The sequence below is a fragment of the Otolemur garnettii genome, unplaced genomic scaffold (assembly GCF_000181295.1).
Source record: "Otolemur garnettii isolate 467f Iridium unplaced genomic scaffold, OtoGar3 scaffold00029, whole genome shotgun sequence".
NCBI lineage: Eukaryota > Metazoa > Chordata > Mammalia > Primates > Galagidae > Otolemur > Otolemur garnettii.
Genome location: NW_003852424.1, coordinates 18,241,331 through 18,256,791, shown reverse-complemented (window position 1 = coordinate 18,256,791; position 15,461 = coordinate 18,241,331). Strand labels below are relative to the sequence as shown.

Below are 15,461 nucleotides of genomic sequence, written 5' to 3'. Positions count from 1 at the left end.
AAAAAAAAAAAGACTTTGTCAACTAATAGTGTCCAAATTGTGTGTAGCAGAGATGAGAATAAACATTTTGAATCTTTACATGTAATACATATGAGTTATGCAATGTCATTCTTCATGATTGAATAAGACACATGAACATTGTTCTTGTTGTACAGAGGACCAGAAACACACTCAGAATGAAAGAAAAGACTGCTCTGGAACCTTCCATTTCAGTTCTTGAGCTTAATTTAAGTGTCCTGTCTTATGATCTGCTATAAGCAATAATACTCCATACCTTTGCATGGTTCTCTATGGTTTGATAAAGCACTTGTAATTTTTCTCATTTCATTCTTACAGAACTACTCAGAAAAGAGCCTTATTGTTATTGAACACATGAGGAAACGGATGATTAGAGAACTTAAATGACTAGCTCTAAGTCACACTGCTGGGAATTGCAATCAGTCCTCCAAAGTGTAATAGCAGTGTACTGTAAAATATAAATTATAGAGCTGTGTTGGGTCAAGATTTTTACTGATCCTGAGGGGAGGCAACATTAGCAAGAAAAAATCATTTGTATTTCATGTTTTGGATTATTTTCTCCCCATAGACAAAAGACTGTGCATTAAAAGAGGTTCGGGGCATAGAAAACTCCACTGCAAAGTGTGGTACCATTTCCTGGAGAAGCTAAATGGATGAGAAGCCTACCACAAAGAAAGGTAAAGCCAGTGCTCTCATTTGCAGAGTATGTTATAGAAGAGTGGAAGCTTATCCCCGCTGTTCTTTACCCATCCCTGCCCTCCTTTCCTCCATTCTCTATCCTGCTGCTCCCTTATAGAGATTCTCCCAGTTTAACATCAGAGCCAGCTCCACCCCCTGATCTTGTCAACTGTTGCTTTTGCCTTAGGGAGCCTTACAGTGTTATCTATCAGAAATTTATTCAAATGATTGATCAATTTTTTTTATCTAAGGAGTGAAATAAGTTTTCAAAAAGTCATGTTAAGCAAACCCCCGACCTATGTATAAGTCTCTGCTATTAATATTCTTGCCAAGTGATTGCCTGTTTCTCCTGAGCTTTCCCAGTAATGTGGAAATATTTATTTTTTGCAGGCAACCAATTCTATCTATGAGCTTATTTGGCCATTAAAAATTATTTGTTTCATTATGTTTTTATCCATTTATTCATGGGTTATCTCTTTGTTTAGTCCTTGTTCTTCAGCTATGCAATCTAATCCATCATCCACACAGGAACTCTTTCAATACTGGTCTACTCCAAGTTCCACTTTGTGGATACTTTAGAAAAAGAAGGTGTTGCCTTTGAAATATATTGAATACTCCTCTAGTGCCATATCACCTACAAACTTAGTACAAAATGATTCAACATATTAATTTTTTTAAGAAAATATATTGGATATGTGTGAAGGCAGGCCCCACTGACAGAGCAAAAAGTAGATGTTATTCTAAGGAGTTTGTGAAAGCACTCATTTAAAGTACTATCAGTTATTTTAAAAGTGAATCCTTAGATGTGCAAAAGCTTATTTAAAAGGTGGCTCTCTGTCTATAAACTGTAACTTTGTGATACATAAGTGTGTTTAACAGTTGAGAGCACTGACTTGCAGCCGAGAGACTTGGGTTTTGTGACTGGCTCTGCCACCTTCTTCCCTATTCACTCTACTTTGGAGCAATACAACGTGAATATATTTACATTTTTCTCTATCATCTACTTCCCACACCCTGAAAGAAGACCATATTTGCTTTACTTGATTATAAGATTCCATTTTCATGGGCTCAGCGCCTATAGCTCAACTGGCTAAGGCTCCAGCCACGTACACCTAAGGTGGCGGGTTCGAATCCCCAGCCCGGGCCGCCAAACAACAATGACAGCTGCAACCCAAAAATAGCCGGGTGTTGTGGCGGGCGCCTGTGGTCCCAGCTACTTGGAAGGCAGAGGCAGGAGACTCGCTAGAGCCCAGGAGTTGGAGGTTGCTGTGAGCTGTAATGCCACGGCACTCTACCCAGGGGGACAGCTTGAGGCTCTGTCTCAAAAAAAAAAAAAAAAAAGGATTCCATTTTCACTGTCTTAAAGCCAACCAAAGAATTTGACAAGGGAAATTTGTAGTCCTGGCTATTTTAGTGGAAAAAGACAGTGAGACTGCATGATATCACCCAAAGTTCTTCCACATTTAGCAGTGGGAGAAATGAAGAAAAAAGGGTTTCAGTTAGGGTGCTCACGCTTGCATGCTTCTGTGTTTTCTAGGTCCAGATTTCTGTTCATTACGCTATGGACTGGCTCTCATCATGCACTTCTCAAACTTCACTATGATAACCCAGCGTGTGAGTCTTAGCATTGCAATCATTGCCATGGTGAACGGCACCCAACAGCATGGTCTCTCAAATGCCTCCACTGATGGGCCTCTTGCAGACGCCCTCAATAACCTCAGCAGATCCACAGTAGAATTTAATAGAAAAGTAAGTGTGACAGAAAGCAAGTCTCTTTGTTAAGAGAGAGAAACTCAACTTGAAAGGAAGGCTTGGATCTTGATTCTGTAGAATATAGAACTGTGAATTTTCTTTTCTTTTCTTTTCTTTTTTTTTTTTTTGAGACAGAGACTCAAGCTGTCCCCCTGGGTAGAGTGCTATGGCATCGCAGCTCATAGCAACCTCCACCTCCTGGGCTCAAGCAAGTCTTCTGCCTCCGCCTTCCAAGTAGCTGGGACCAAAGGCACCCACCACAGTGCCCAGCTACTTTTTGGTTGCAGCCGTCATTGTTGTTTGGCAGGCCTGGGCTGGATTTGAACCCACCACCTTAGGTGTATGTGGCTGGCACCTTAGCCACTTGAGCCACAGGCGCTGAGCCAACTTTTCAATAACAAACTAAAAATGACTGGAATTATTTTTCTTTAAGACGTTGCTTACCTCTGATGAAAATAATCTTTCATTGAGATTACTGTGATTCCCAGGTGGGGAAATGCTAGGGGAGAATGTGAAAAATTTAAAAATAGCATAGATTATGGGATGTCTTCTATGAAAAACTAGGTATTGTCTAGGCACATTCTTCTAGGTTACCCAATTCTAGTCAGGTCTCTGCATATTTTATTGTTTTTGAGCTATTTTATAACCCTGTAAATTCTATATATAATGAATAGAAAGGCAAATGGTTCTTGTCCATAACTATGCAAATAAGTTTTGCCCAGTGGAAAATCAACTGGGAGTCTTCATTACTCAGCACCCAATTGAATCAGCCAGTTTTGTCAACTATTTAAAGTCTATTTTAGCATTGCTTTCTGCTTACATGGTGTTTATGTGTAGTTCTTTAAATTTGCCTTTGAACCAGTTATAATGTCTTACTGATTCTTTCATTAATTAATGATTTAAATAAAATCTTTGTCACATGTTTATTTCATATTTGAAAATCATGACTGTACCCTATTTAAAAAATTATCCTTTAAACTACCACTTACTGTACATTTCTAATGTTATCCCTATAATTCATAATTCATGATCTTATTATATTGGACCCAGCTTATTTATAAGGAATAAATACAAAAAATTATTACCTTCATTTTTTCTTCCATCATCCATTCTACTCCTCCTAAGATCCAGAATCCAGGACACCTTCAAGTTGCCAAACATGCTGTGCTCCTCTAGAATCCAGTCCTACTTCTCAACACACTCCTATGTGCTACTAATGGCCCAGGGAAAGTCTTTACTCTGAACAAGCCAGAGTTCTCATTAGTTTCTGGTATCATTCCAGATATCCATATCATCTGGTATCATTCCAAATATTCCAAGCTCATTTGTTGTTGTTTTCTCCAATAAGAATGATTTTTTCTTTTTCTCTTTACACAAATCATAACTGTTCTTCAAAGGTTCATTGAGAAATTGCCTTCTTCCTGGCATCTTCCCAAATTGTTCTTCATGCTTCTCTAAGTCCCTATTTTATTTACATTCATTCTTCGCGCCTCAAAGTCCCTATATTATTTATGTTCATTTTCTAATTTTCATTATCACATGAATCATATGCCTTGCATTATTTATAGTGTTAAGTGGATAAAAATTTCAAAGAATATTTCTATTCTTTGGCTCTCTACGTTAACTTATAGCATGATGCCAAATAGCTTGCAGCATTATAGCATGATACCTAAAAGTTATTTAATTTATGTATTTTAGGTAGTTATTTCCAAAACTCAATTGTTTATTGAGTTATAGCAGAAGAAGAACATGATCTTATTCATTTGTACTATGTGCTTTAGGAAGTCAGTTTTGCTAGGACAGACCATAATTCTCAAACTTGATTTTTCTTTTTAATTAGGGGCTGATTTTAAAAAGAGTTCAGAAAATTTATGTTTTCCCTATTCTTTGATATAAGTCAGTATTATTCTCTACTTTTACCAGAAAGTACTAGAAACAAGTAGAGGAAACTCTCACAGATGAAATGTTTCTCAATGCCTTTTTCCATTTACTTCTTCCTATTATTTCATTTATATAATTATTTTATTTCTCTCTTTTTTTCTTCACATTCTGGGTTTTATTTTTTCTCTTCCTCTGGGAGAATCAAATTAGGGATGTAATTGGTCATTTATTTGGAAAAGATGGAATGTTTAAGGTAGGTTAAAAAATAGAGAAAAACAAATAGATATTTTATCGTAGGGTCTCACCAAACCTAAGCAACTCTAACTGTAAAGCAGATTTTCATAAAGAGATTTCTCAGCAAAGTTTTCTTTTCTTCTTCTTCTTCCTTTTTTATTTCTAGGTCTCTGTGTATCAATGGAGCCCAGAGATTCAAGGTATCATCTTTAGCTCCATCAACTATGGGATAATATTGACTCTCATCCCAAGTGGATATTTAGCAGGGATATTTGGAGCAAAACATATGCTTGGTGCTGGTTTGCTGATCTCTTCCCTTCTCACCCTCTTTACACCATTGGCTGCTGACTTTGGAGTGACTTTGGTCATTGTGATTCGTACAGTCCAGGGCATGGCGCAGGTATCCAGATACTTTCTCATTCTGAGTGGGCTCCAGATTCATAAATTCTAAAAAAGAACAAAGAACTTAATAATTTTCATTTCAGGGAATGGCTTGGACAGGTCAGTTTACAATTTGGGCAAAATGGGCTCCTCCACTTGAACGAAGCAAGCTCACCACCATTGCAGGATCAGGTAAGGATGTATGTGTGAGTCTCAGCTTTGTTATCTGTTCCATACTACTGTGTAATTCCTTCTATGAACGAGATAGTTTTGAAGAAAGGGAAAAACTGGAAAATTCAGTATAAGACAGTTATACAACAAATAGGAAAGTTACGTCTGTGCTGTAAAGACGCTGAGGCTCAAAAGCAGGAGAGACAATGGGTGAGCTAGGGTAGTCAGGAAATCCTTGCAGGAAAAAGTTTAAAATTTAAGAATTTTATTAATGTAAGCAGGTCAAATAAACTTTATAAACATCATTTTAGCAAAGATGTTGATGTGAGAATTAAACCTTGTAGAACACAAAATGTTAAGGAAAAAAATCAGACTGGAAATGTCTGTATTATCTGGAACTCTTTACTATTCTGAGTTAATTAATTGTCACAAGGATCCTCTCATTTAAGTACTATTTTAAATTCTTATTATTCGGAGAGAGGAGTTAATGAATGTAGAGATTAAGTAAATTGTCCAAATTCTAATAGCCAGGAGGTGGTGGAACTGAGAGTTAGGCCCAAGCAGTTTGGCCCCAACCACCCTGCCGGACGGCCTCTCTCTGGTGTGTGATCCTCCACATGGTGTGATGTGTAAGGCCACCACAGCCTTACCACTGCTGTCTTCCCAGACTGGAGTGCTGAGAATACATCCTTGAAAAACGGAACTGAGGTTCCATCAAGCTTCTCCCTATCAGGACTAATACACGGCTCCATCCGGTGAACTTTGACTTCAAAACTCTCCTGCTCTCTTGCTTCCTTCCATCGCAGTTGCTACCACCTCTATTTCCAAATACTTTGTACTGGCCTCTCTTCTCTATCTTGGTTTCTTCCAAAGTTTTCTTCCCATCAAAACCAAGTTATCTTTCTAAAGAACAGATAGGGTACTTTTGCTTACTTGCTTGAGAATCTTCAATGTGTTCCTTTATGTTTACAGAGTAAAGACTGACCTCCTTACTACATGGAAATAAAGGTGCTCAGTCATCTGGCCCCAGCCTCCAAGCAAGTGCAAGCAAGTCTCTAGTTGCACCTTATGTGTGCTTCTCCCCACACACATCTGTACTTCACTTCCCTCTGGCTCTGCTCCCACGGGCTCATTTTCCTGGAACGTTCTCTGCCCCATTCCTCTTGCCAAAATTCCACCTAACCTAGTACTTAGCTCATATAAACAATTCCTAAATCTTATAATTGTGATTAGAATAGATAGAATAGAAAATATTGGAGTACATTCCACATGATAAAATTAAATATTGATTCATGAAAGTTTTGATTGAAGCACGTGCGCATGGTTGTATGTACAAGTATTTGTGTACATTTGTGTGTCTGTGTTATATTACCCTGTAAAATGTATTTCATCCTGTGGGTCTCTATAAATTATGTTTTTTTTTAATGTAGACTCCAATGTCTACAAAGAATTTCAGTTGCGATAGTGAATTTCGTTCACATTTTTCTCTCTCCAATTGGACCAAAAGCTCCTTGAGGGCAGAGACTCTATCTTACTGACTTTTGTCTTTCCTTTTCTGCTCCTAGGCTCATATTGCATCATGCAAAAATGTATTTGTAGCCATAAAGAAATACTGGTGGGCTGTGATTGCAGAGAGTCTCTGTGATAGATTAAGGGATTTAGGTTTGGTCACATTGGTACTGAGGAGCCATTCAAGAGTTATGTGGATGAACTATATAGTGATGAAGTCAAGGATATTTATTTAATTATATCACATGACTTTATTGGGGAAAATTTGTTAGTGGAAGTAAATATTCTTATCATCCAGTAATTTTAAGTCTGCCACATCATTATTGGGGCAATGTTCAGGGAGGCCATGAAGTTTTAAGCCTTTCCCATTTTTATAAGTGTTTTTCTCTCTCTTCCCCACAGGGGTAGCATTTGGATCCTTCATCATCCTCTGTGTGGGAGGATTAATCTCACAGGCATTGGGCTGGCCTTTTATCTTCTACATCTTTGGTAAATTACTTTCTTTTAAATCCAAATATCTCAATTTTCCAAGAATTCACTTGATGCCTATATCACCCACATTCTTCCCATATAAGAGAAAATGGCCTTTGTTAAGTGGAAGATGAAAAATGTCGAGAATTGAAATCTTTCTTAATCTAGTAACACAACTTGATTTAACACTTTCCTGGTGGTTCTGGGAAGCCACATGTGTAGGGAAGAAGAGATGACTATACACACACAGCGTCGACTTCTGGGAAATCAGGAGTGCAGCCTTGCCTTTCTGCGTCAAGCATGTTCTGTAGAATATATATTTGAAATGCCGGTTTAGTCACTTATGTAGTTAAGATGTCAAAGATGGGGGGTGGCACCTATGGCTCAAAGGAGTAGGGTACCAGCCCCATATGCCAGAGGTGGTGGGTTCAAACCCAGCCCCTGGCCAAAAAAGATGTCAAAGATGGTGAAATAAGTTTTTAATATATCGTTATATTTTATTATACTTATTATTTTTGCCCCAAATGTCCTTAACTTAGTCTCTACCAAGTGCATCTTGCAAAGCTCAGTCCAGATGTCCCCTTTTCCATGGAACCTTCCAGGAGTTATCACATCCAATTCAGCCATTCTGTCCTCTGTGAATCCTTGAACTATTACTTCTCTAGGTTATACTGATGTTTGATCTTTTATTTTCCCTTATCCCACACTAGACTAGTGAAATGCTTGAAGCAAGGAATTTATAATATTTTTATCATTTTAGTGTCATTAAAGGGCTTGACTTTAAAATAAAAGTGTGGATAAATCCAGTAATTAGAGGGAACTTAAAGAACATTAGTCCCCACAATCTTTTAATATAGAATCTTCTTTAAATAACATAGAATCTTCTTCTTCAAGTCCCTATAATGAGACAAGTTTCTACAGATTTGCTTGTTATTGTAGCCAAATGATATATTAAATATGGTTCTGACTTGGATGGCTTTCTCATTACTGATGCTAATCCCAGATCATTTTGGTTTGTATATGTTAACCAGGTATTGTCAAGAAATATTTCTCCTGGAAATTCATATTAGATGTTTGGTTTGAATATAAATAATACTGTCTCTTGTAAATATTGTTGAAAATTTTTCCTTGCCACACTGATTTCATGGAAGGTTGTTTCGTGTATGTATGACTATACTTCTTCTTTAGTCCTGGCTATTCAGATTTTCCAAAATAAGACAACAATATGTGCATTAAGAAGTGCTGTTGAAAACATATAACACTATAATGATGGGAGGCTTTAGAGTAATTAATCAGCTACACAATGTCATGTTGTCTCCAAGGGGCTCTGACACTGAAAAATAGTGACTTTATATTTGAGCAGTAGTATCTGGAAAGTTTTAAGGGAAGAAGGAGGGTTGTAGAAGGATTGAAAGAAAGAAATGGGGAAATTTAGGTCCTTATGGTAGAATAACCATGAATCGATAAGTATGTGGTAGGGGAGACATGCCACTTCAGAGGCAATTCCCTTCCCCCAATACACAGGTATACCTGAAAACCAATTTCATCCCCACTTCCAGGTAGCACTGGCTGTTTCTGCTGTCTCCTATGGTTCACAGTGATTTATGATGACCCCATGCATCACCCTTGCATAAGTGTCAGAGAAAAGGAGCACATCGTATCCTCACTGGCTCAACAGGTACTGTGCACCTCTTGTGCCTGTGGACCACACAGAGCCCTCCAGCAAAGGGTATGGGTCTCCTGGGGAGGCACCCTCTGGCCTGTTCTAATATTCATATTGATTAACTATTTCCTTTCAGTCCAGTTCTCCTAGACGATCTGTCCCCATAAAGGCTATGGTCAGATGCCTTCCACTTTGGGCCATTTTCTTGGGTTTTTTCAGCCATTTCTGGTTATGCACCATAATCATAACATACCTACCAACGTACATCAGTACTGTGCTCCATGTTAATATCAGAGATGTGAGTATACTTCCTATACTTCTATGAAAATGATAATAATGGCCATGAGGAGCAATACAGTAGAACCTCTAAAGTTGACAACCTCTATAGCTGACCACTTCCCTACACTGACTACCTCCTTAAGTTGACCTAATTTTACTACATATGCACTGCATGTATGTATCAGTACAATCAGTCTACTTCCTCATGTTGACCACCTCCATATGTTGACCAGTTTGTTACAGTCCCTGGGGTGGTCAATTTATAGAGGTTCTACTGTAGTTCTATACTACCTGTGACATTCTGACTTTGCAAAGAACCATTCATTTAGTCTTTACAATGATGTTGAGAAGTTGTAATGATTCCTATTTCAAAAATGTGCAAATGGGACATGTAGAGGTGAGATAACTTGCCCCAGGTTATACTCTAAGACAGTAGTTCTCAACCTTCCTAATGCCACAGCCCTTTAATACAGTAGTGGTTGAGAACTGCTACTCTAAGAGCTGTTGCAGCATATATGCTATTAAACACTGCACTATATCACCATACCAGCTGGCTCTAAAGTTTCTTTTAGAAATTAATATTGCTTTTATCTGGAGCCCAATATGATGCAGCTGCTGGCCCTCTTACCTGAGACACTGTTCTTGTAGTGTGAAAATGGATGCTAATTTCCCCCAAACAACTCAGAATTTCAGGGAGTGGTGGGTTGGCTACTGGTTGATGTAACTGATAAGGTTTGGTGCTATATGCACCTCTTCTCTGTAACTACTCTGTAAAATTTCCTTTTTTCAGAGTGGGGTTCTGTCTTCCTTGCCTTTTATTGCTGCCTCAAGCTGTACGATTCTAGGAGGTCAGTTGGCAGATTTCCTTCTGTCCAAGAATCTTCTCAGATTGATCACAGTGCGAAAACTCTTTTCATCCCTAGGTAAGGATAGGCGTGTGGGTTTGGTTAACCAATCCCTTTTCCATGCATTTGGTCTGAGAAGGATCCTGACAGCGTATCCTCATTGCCCAGGGCTCCTCCTTCCATCACTGTGTGCTATGGCCCTGCCCTTTGTGGTTTCCAGTTACATGACAACCATTATTTTGCTGATACTTATTCCTGGGACCAGCAACCTGTGTGACTCAGGGTTCATCATCAACACCTTAGATGTCGCCCCCAGGTAAGAGCTTTACCTATTCCCTGCCCCCCTCTTTAGAGGTGTCAGACCTCAGTCACCACCACACAACTCTTTCATGTTGTAGATGCATGCTAGCTGATGGCAGAATGACAAATAACTAGATCTGTCATTGTGTGGCTATGACCTAGACCTAATATGGCGTTTTTATAACAACAGTCCACAATCTTGCCTAGTAATCATTTAGATAAAAGACTTTCGGCTCGGCGCCTATAGCTCAACCGGCTAAGGCGCCAGCCACGTACACCTAAGGTGGCGGGTTCGAATCCCCAGCCCGCACCCGCCAAACAACAATGACGGCTGCAACCAAAAAATAGCCGGGCGTTGTGGCGGGCGCCTGTGGTCCCAGCTACTTGGGAGGCGGAGGCAGGAGACTCCCTTGAGCCCAGGAGTTGGAGGTTGCTGTGAGCTGTAATGCCACGGCACTCTACCCAGGGGGATAGCTTGAGGCTCTGTCTCAAAAAAAAAAAAAAAGACTTTCCAATCTTTTTGCCAGAGATTGGACCATGTACTCTAGGAAAAGACCCACACACATGTGTTTTAGAAAAGTTTTCAGGGTCCAATCCCTGTGCTGAAGACTTGTCATTTATCAACACACTAGATCCTCACAATAACAATAGGTAGGCTTTGGCAGTGCCTGTAGCTTAGTGGGTAGGGCACTGGCCACATACACCAAGGCTGGCAAGTTCAAATTCGGCCTGGGCCAGCTAAAACAACAATGACAACTGCAACAAAAAACAGAGCCGTGTGTTGTGGCTGGTGCCTGTACTCCCAGCTACTTGCAAGGCTGAGGCAAGAGAATCGCTTAAGCCCAAGAGTTTAAGGTTACTGTGAGCTGTGATGCCATGGCACTCTACCAAGGACAACATAGTGAGACTGTCTCAAAAAAAAAAAAAAACAGTATATAGGTCTTCTCATTTATCCCCATTTTACAGGGGAGGAGATTGAGGCCTGAGGAGATTAAGTGATATGACTATGATTATACAAGGGCCCAGATAGCTTAGTCCCAGGCAGTGTGGTTTTGGAGTCTGTGTCCTGCCCATTGCACAGACTGTCTTCCGTGCTGAGCAGCTGAGTGAAGAAACTCAGCTCCCAGGGAGACTACACTTTTCCCTGGTTAATGACTCAGTGGATGGATAATTTCAGAGTTGCCAAACAGAGATTGTACTGAAAGTCTTTAGGGGAATTAGGTTGTTAGAGCTGAGCTGCATCAAAGTTGAGTTGCTACGGAAGCTGTATGTGGCTTTCTATATAAAATCATTTGTAAAATCATCTTTCTACAGATATGCAAGTTTCCTCATGGGAATTTCAAGAGGCTTTGGACTTCTCGCAGGAATAGTCTCCTCTACTGCCACTGGATTCCTTATCAGTCAGGTTGGGCCAGTTTATTGAACATCTGCAAATGGCAGGTATTGCTTTAGGTACTGGAATTACACACTGTTTTCTCAAAGTCTCATGGTGGAAACAAGCATTGATGTCAGCACAATTGCTGTATTCATAGGCGCCTCTAAGTCAGACTCTGGTAGGTTGCTCAGGGGAAGAATATAAAAACTGAATTTCTCAAGATCGATAGATGTTAGACTGATAAAAATGAGCTGTTCAGGTTCAGAAGATGGCATATTTAACTTCCTAGAGGTAGAAGAACATGAAACAGTTGTTCATTATGACCAGAGTGAATTATACATGTCAAGGAATAGCAAGAGATGAAAATAGAGGGGTAGGAGAGGAAGATCATGAAAAATCTATTCAGACTTACTTCAATGTTTAAGAAAAAAATCACAAAAGGAAACACAAAGTGTCCAAAGGTTGAAGAACAGTTAATTGGGTGAAAAAAGAATGGCCTTAAGGAATGTGGGCTATGAGGCCTGCTCACAAAGGTGTGGAAGTGTGAGATGGTGAGGAAGACTGAACCAGGCTGAGATGGAAGGACTGATGAGAGTCCATGTACACAGAGAAGTTTTGTTTTGTTTTTAACGTCTCTATGTGATCTAGTTTCTAGGTTAATTTTTGACCACATTCCTAGGACTCCACTGTGATTATAATGCTGGAAGTGAGCTATAACTTACTAGTGCTCAGTGAGGAGGGTCACATAGGCAGAGCAAATAGAGTTCATGTTGCAGTGAGATGGGTTGTTGTAATTAATGTCAAAAGCCAAAACCAAAATGAAACACAGACAAGACAAACATGAGATCTTATGGATGCCATATAAGCATAATTTTAAGTGAGTAATACTACATTTTTGTGAATGTTGCCATCCAACTTTCCAGAAAAACATTAGTGTAATTATGTTTGTCTAAAGAAATAGTCATCCCAGCTCAGAACACAATATGCATTTCAGAGTTGTCTTCTTTCCAACAGTTTCATAAACGTTCTTTGATGACTTAAGGTGCTAAATGGCTTTTGAATATAATTCCCCATATTCTTTGTGAACGACATTGCCCAACACACAACATAGAGACATCTAGAACTGGTGGATAAGGAGCCTGTGAGATTGATAATTATTCTGTGTTTCTTTTGTACCCAGGATTCTGAATCCGGATGGAGAAATGTCTTTTTCCTGTCTGCTGCTGTCAATATGTTTGGCCTGGTCTTTTACCTCACATTTGGACAAGCAGAAATCCAGGACTGGGCCAAAGAGAGGACTGTCACTCGCTTCTGAGGATCTAGAGTTCCAAACTTAAATGTAGTACTGAGTGTTAACTTTTCAATATTTTTTACTTATACCATTCTTTCTTTATATTTTTGAGCAAAGACTCAGCAGTTCTTAACTCTGGTTCTGCATTAGAGTTTCCTGTGCAGCCTCTAAAACAGGGGGTCCTCAAACTTTTTAAAAAGGGGGCCAGTTCACTGTCCCTCAGACTGTTGGAGGGCCGGACTGCAGGCCCTGGGACGAGTTGGCTGCTAAGCAGGACAGGTAGCGGTGGCAAAAACACCCAGTGGGCTGGATAAATGTCTTAGGTGGGCTGCATGTGGCCCGCAGGCCGTAGTTTGAGGATGCCTGCTCTAAAATATACTGATGACTGAGATCTGCTCCAGAGATCCCAAATGAATTGGTCTGGAGTAGAGCCCAGAGACCACTAATTTTTAGATATTCCATAGGGTTTTCTAACATGCAGTCAGGGTTAACAATTGCTGGACAAACTTGAAAAGTCAATTCCTATTGCCTTAAAATTTTCCTCTTTGGAAACTTAATTAAAGCTGAATAAAAATCTATGTGAAAATAATCACTGATAAATCCCTTCATGGGGTGATTGTTGAATACAGAGAAGATAGGTTGGGAGTTATAATAGAATTTTAAAGCTGTAATCCAGAGAATCAACATTTTTATTGTTTTTTTATACATTGTGAACAAGGATGTTTATTTATGTGGTTAAATTCTATTAAAATTACATGCTAAAATTAAATAGACAATTTTTAAATTATTTAGATTAGGTTATTCCCATAAAATAAAACTGATATTTACTTATCCTAGCCTTTGCAGGAGATTAACAATGGGAAAATGACCAAAAAGAGATTAAAAGAATGAGGTTATCTAGAAATCAAGGACAGTGAAGATAGACTTGGAAAGTTTTTACTGTGAGAAGAATGGAGGTGAGGGGAAGCAATGGGGACACTTCCAGAGTGAACTATAGAAATATAGTTTAAAGCAACACTATATGATGAAAATTTAAGGGAGATGACAGAGGCACTTTCAAGTGAAATGACAATTTATATGAGGGAGAAAAATACTGAAGGTATAACAAGACAAAACAGGGCCTAAAAGTCACCACATACAAGTCATCACTTATGTTCATTTTGAGCATAAGAAAAAGGTGACCTTCTTCATACTTTCCTTACTTTCCCAAGATACTCAAATAGGCACCATCAACCCTAGCAGGAATTTATTCTAGCTCCTTCCACTTAAAACACATCCTCTGTTGTCTCCACACATAGAGCTGATTCTGGTTTTGCCAGTTTTCTAGAGAAGTTTCTACTGTATTTAAAATCCTAATGAAGTACTATGACAAGAACCTTGACCTTGGGCTAATTTAGCAAGTAAAGAAAATCTCCTAATGCAAATCAACAAGTATACTTGAGCAGCTGTTTTCAGGGAAACAGAGTATCAGACCCTGAGTGTGATACTGAGATGAGAACAGTGGCCTTGCCTTCTGGATATTGACAATACAGAGAGGAAGGGGAGTTTGTAGAAAATTAAAAGAAGGTGGGGGGGGCGGGGGGGGGAAGCGATGGTTAGGCAAATTACATATAGACAAAAGATAACCCCCCACACACAAGGACAGACAACCCAATAGAAAAATGAACTAATGACTTGAATAGAAGCTTCATAATTTTAAGTGAAATTTTAAAGGGCCCAACAACAAATAAAAAGATATGCAACTTCATTAGTCATTACAGAAATGAAAATCAAAACCATAACGAGATATACCATATACTTAACAGAATGAAAGAAGATGGAAAACAGAAAATGTTAGCAAAAGTGTAGGGCAACTGGGACTTTCATATACTATAAATGTGAGTGCAAATTAGAACTTTGGAATGTTGCTGACAATATCTCCTAAAGCTAAATGTACAATTCCAATGACTTAGACATTTCATTTAGAAATGCACATATATATTCATAAAAACATATAGATCAGTGTTCCCAGGAGCATGATCTATAATGGTTGAAACAGGAAACAACTAAATTGTTTGCTAAGTAAAGAAAAATTAGTAAATAAAATTATGATTTATTTTTATGACAGTGAGAATTAACAGACCCCACTGCACAACACCACAGATGGATTTCATGAACACAATGTCAAGTGAAACAAGACAAAGGATACATTCTCCTAAGGTTTACATAGAGTTTTTAAAAACATACAAAACTAATCTTCCCTGTTAAAAATCAAGCTAGTGGGCTGGGCACGGTGGCTCACACCTGTAATCCTAGCACTTGGGAGACCAAGACAGGTGGATAGCCTGAGCTCACGGGTTTGAGACCCGTCTGACCAAGAGTGAGGCCCTGTTTCCAAAAAATAGCCAGGAGTTGTGATGGGCACCTGTCATTTCAGCTACTTGAGAGGCTGAAACAAGAGGATCACTTGAGCCCAAGGGTTTGAGGTTGCTGTGAGCTAAGATGCCATGGCTCTCCATGAAGTGTTGATCAAGTGAGACTATGTCTCAAAAAAAAAAAAAAATCAAGCTAGTGATTTCCTTTGATGGAAGTGGGAACCATGACTGGATGGGGGTGTTTAAGAAGGGTTCCCGG

General features: G+C 39.1%; 1 protein-coding gene across 5 annotated transcripts in view; it reads left to right on the top strand.

The window, feature by feature from the left end:
* SLC17A2 (solute carrier family 17 member 2) overlaps positions 1-15,461 on the top strand; it is a 26,628-nt gene that overhangs the window by 4,967 nt on the left and 6,200 nt on the right. For 3 of the 5 annotated variants that reach the window (XR_002773142.1, XR_002773141.1, XM_023512568.1), the window contains exons 3-13: positions 587-695; positions 2,234-2,445; positions 4,730-4,963; positions 5,049-5,136; positions 7,027-7,113; positions 8,655-8,773; positions 8,895-9,056; positions 9,828-9,960; positions 10,051-10,198; positions 11,497-11,587; positions 12,738-12,896. Coding sequence is in view for 3 of the 5 variants with exons in the window: in XM_023512568.1 (XP_023368336.1) it covers positions 668-695; positions 2,234-2,445; positions 4,730-4,963; positions 5,049-5,136; positions 7,027-7,113; positions 8,655-8,773; positions 8,895-9,056; positions 9,828-9,960; positions 10,051-10,198; positions 11,497-11,587; positions 12,738-12,872 (1,437 nt within the window). In the remaining 2 variants the exon portion in view is untranslated. Of the gene's footprint in view, positions 1-586; positions 696-2,233; positions 2,446-4,729; positions 4,964-5,048; positions 5,137-7,026; positions 7,114-8,654; positions 8,774-8,894; positions 9,057-9,827; positions 9,961-10,050; positions 10,199-11,496; positions 11,623-12,737; positions 13,119-15,461 lie in introns of those variants that run through there. The other 2 variants (XM_023512567.1, XM_012804581.2) reach the window with 2 other exon arrangements.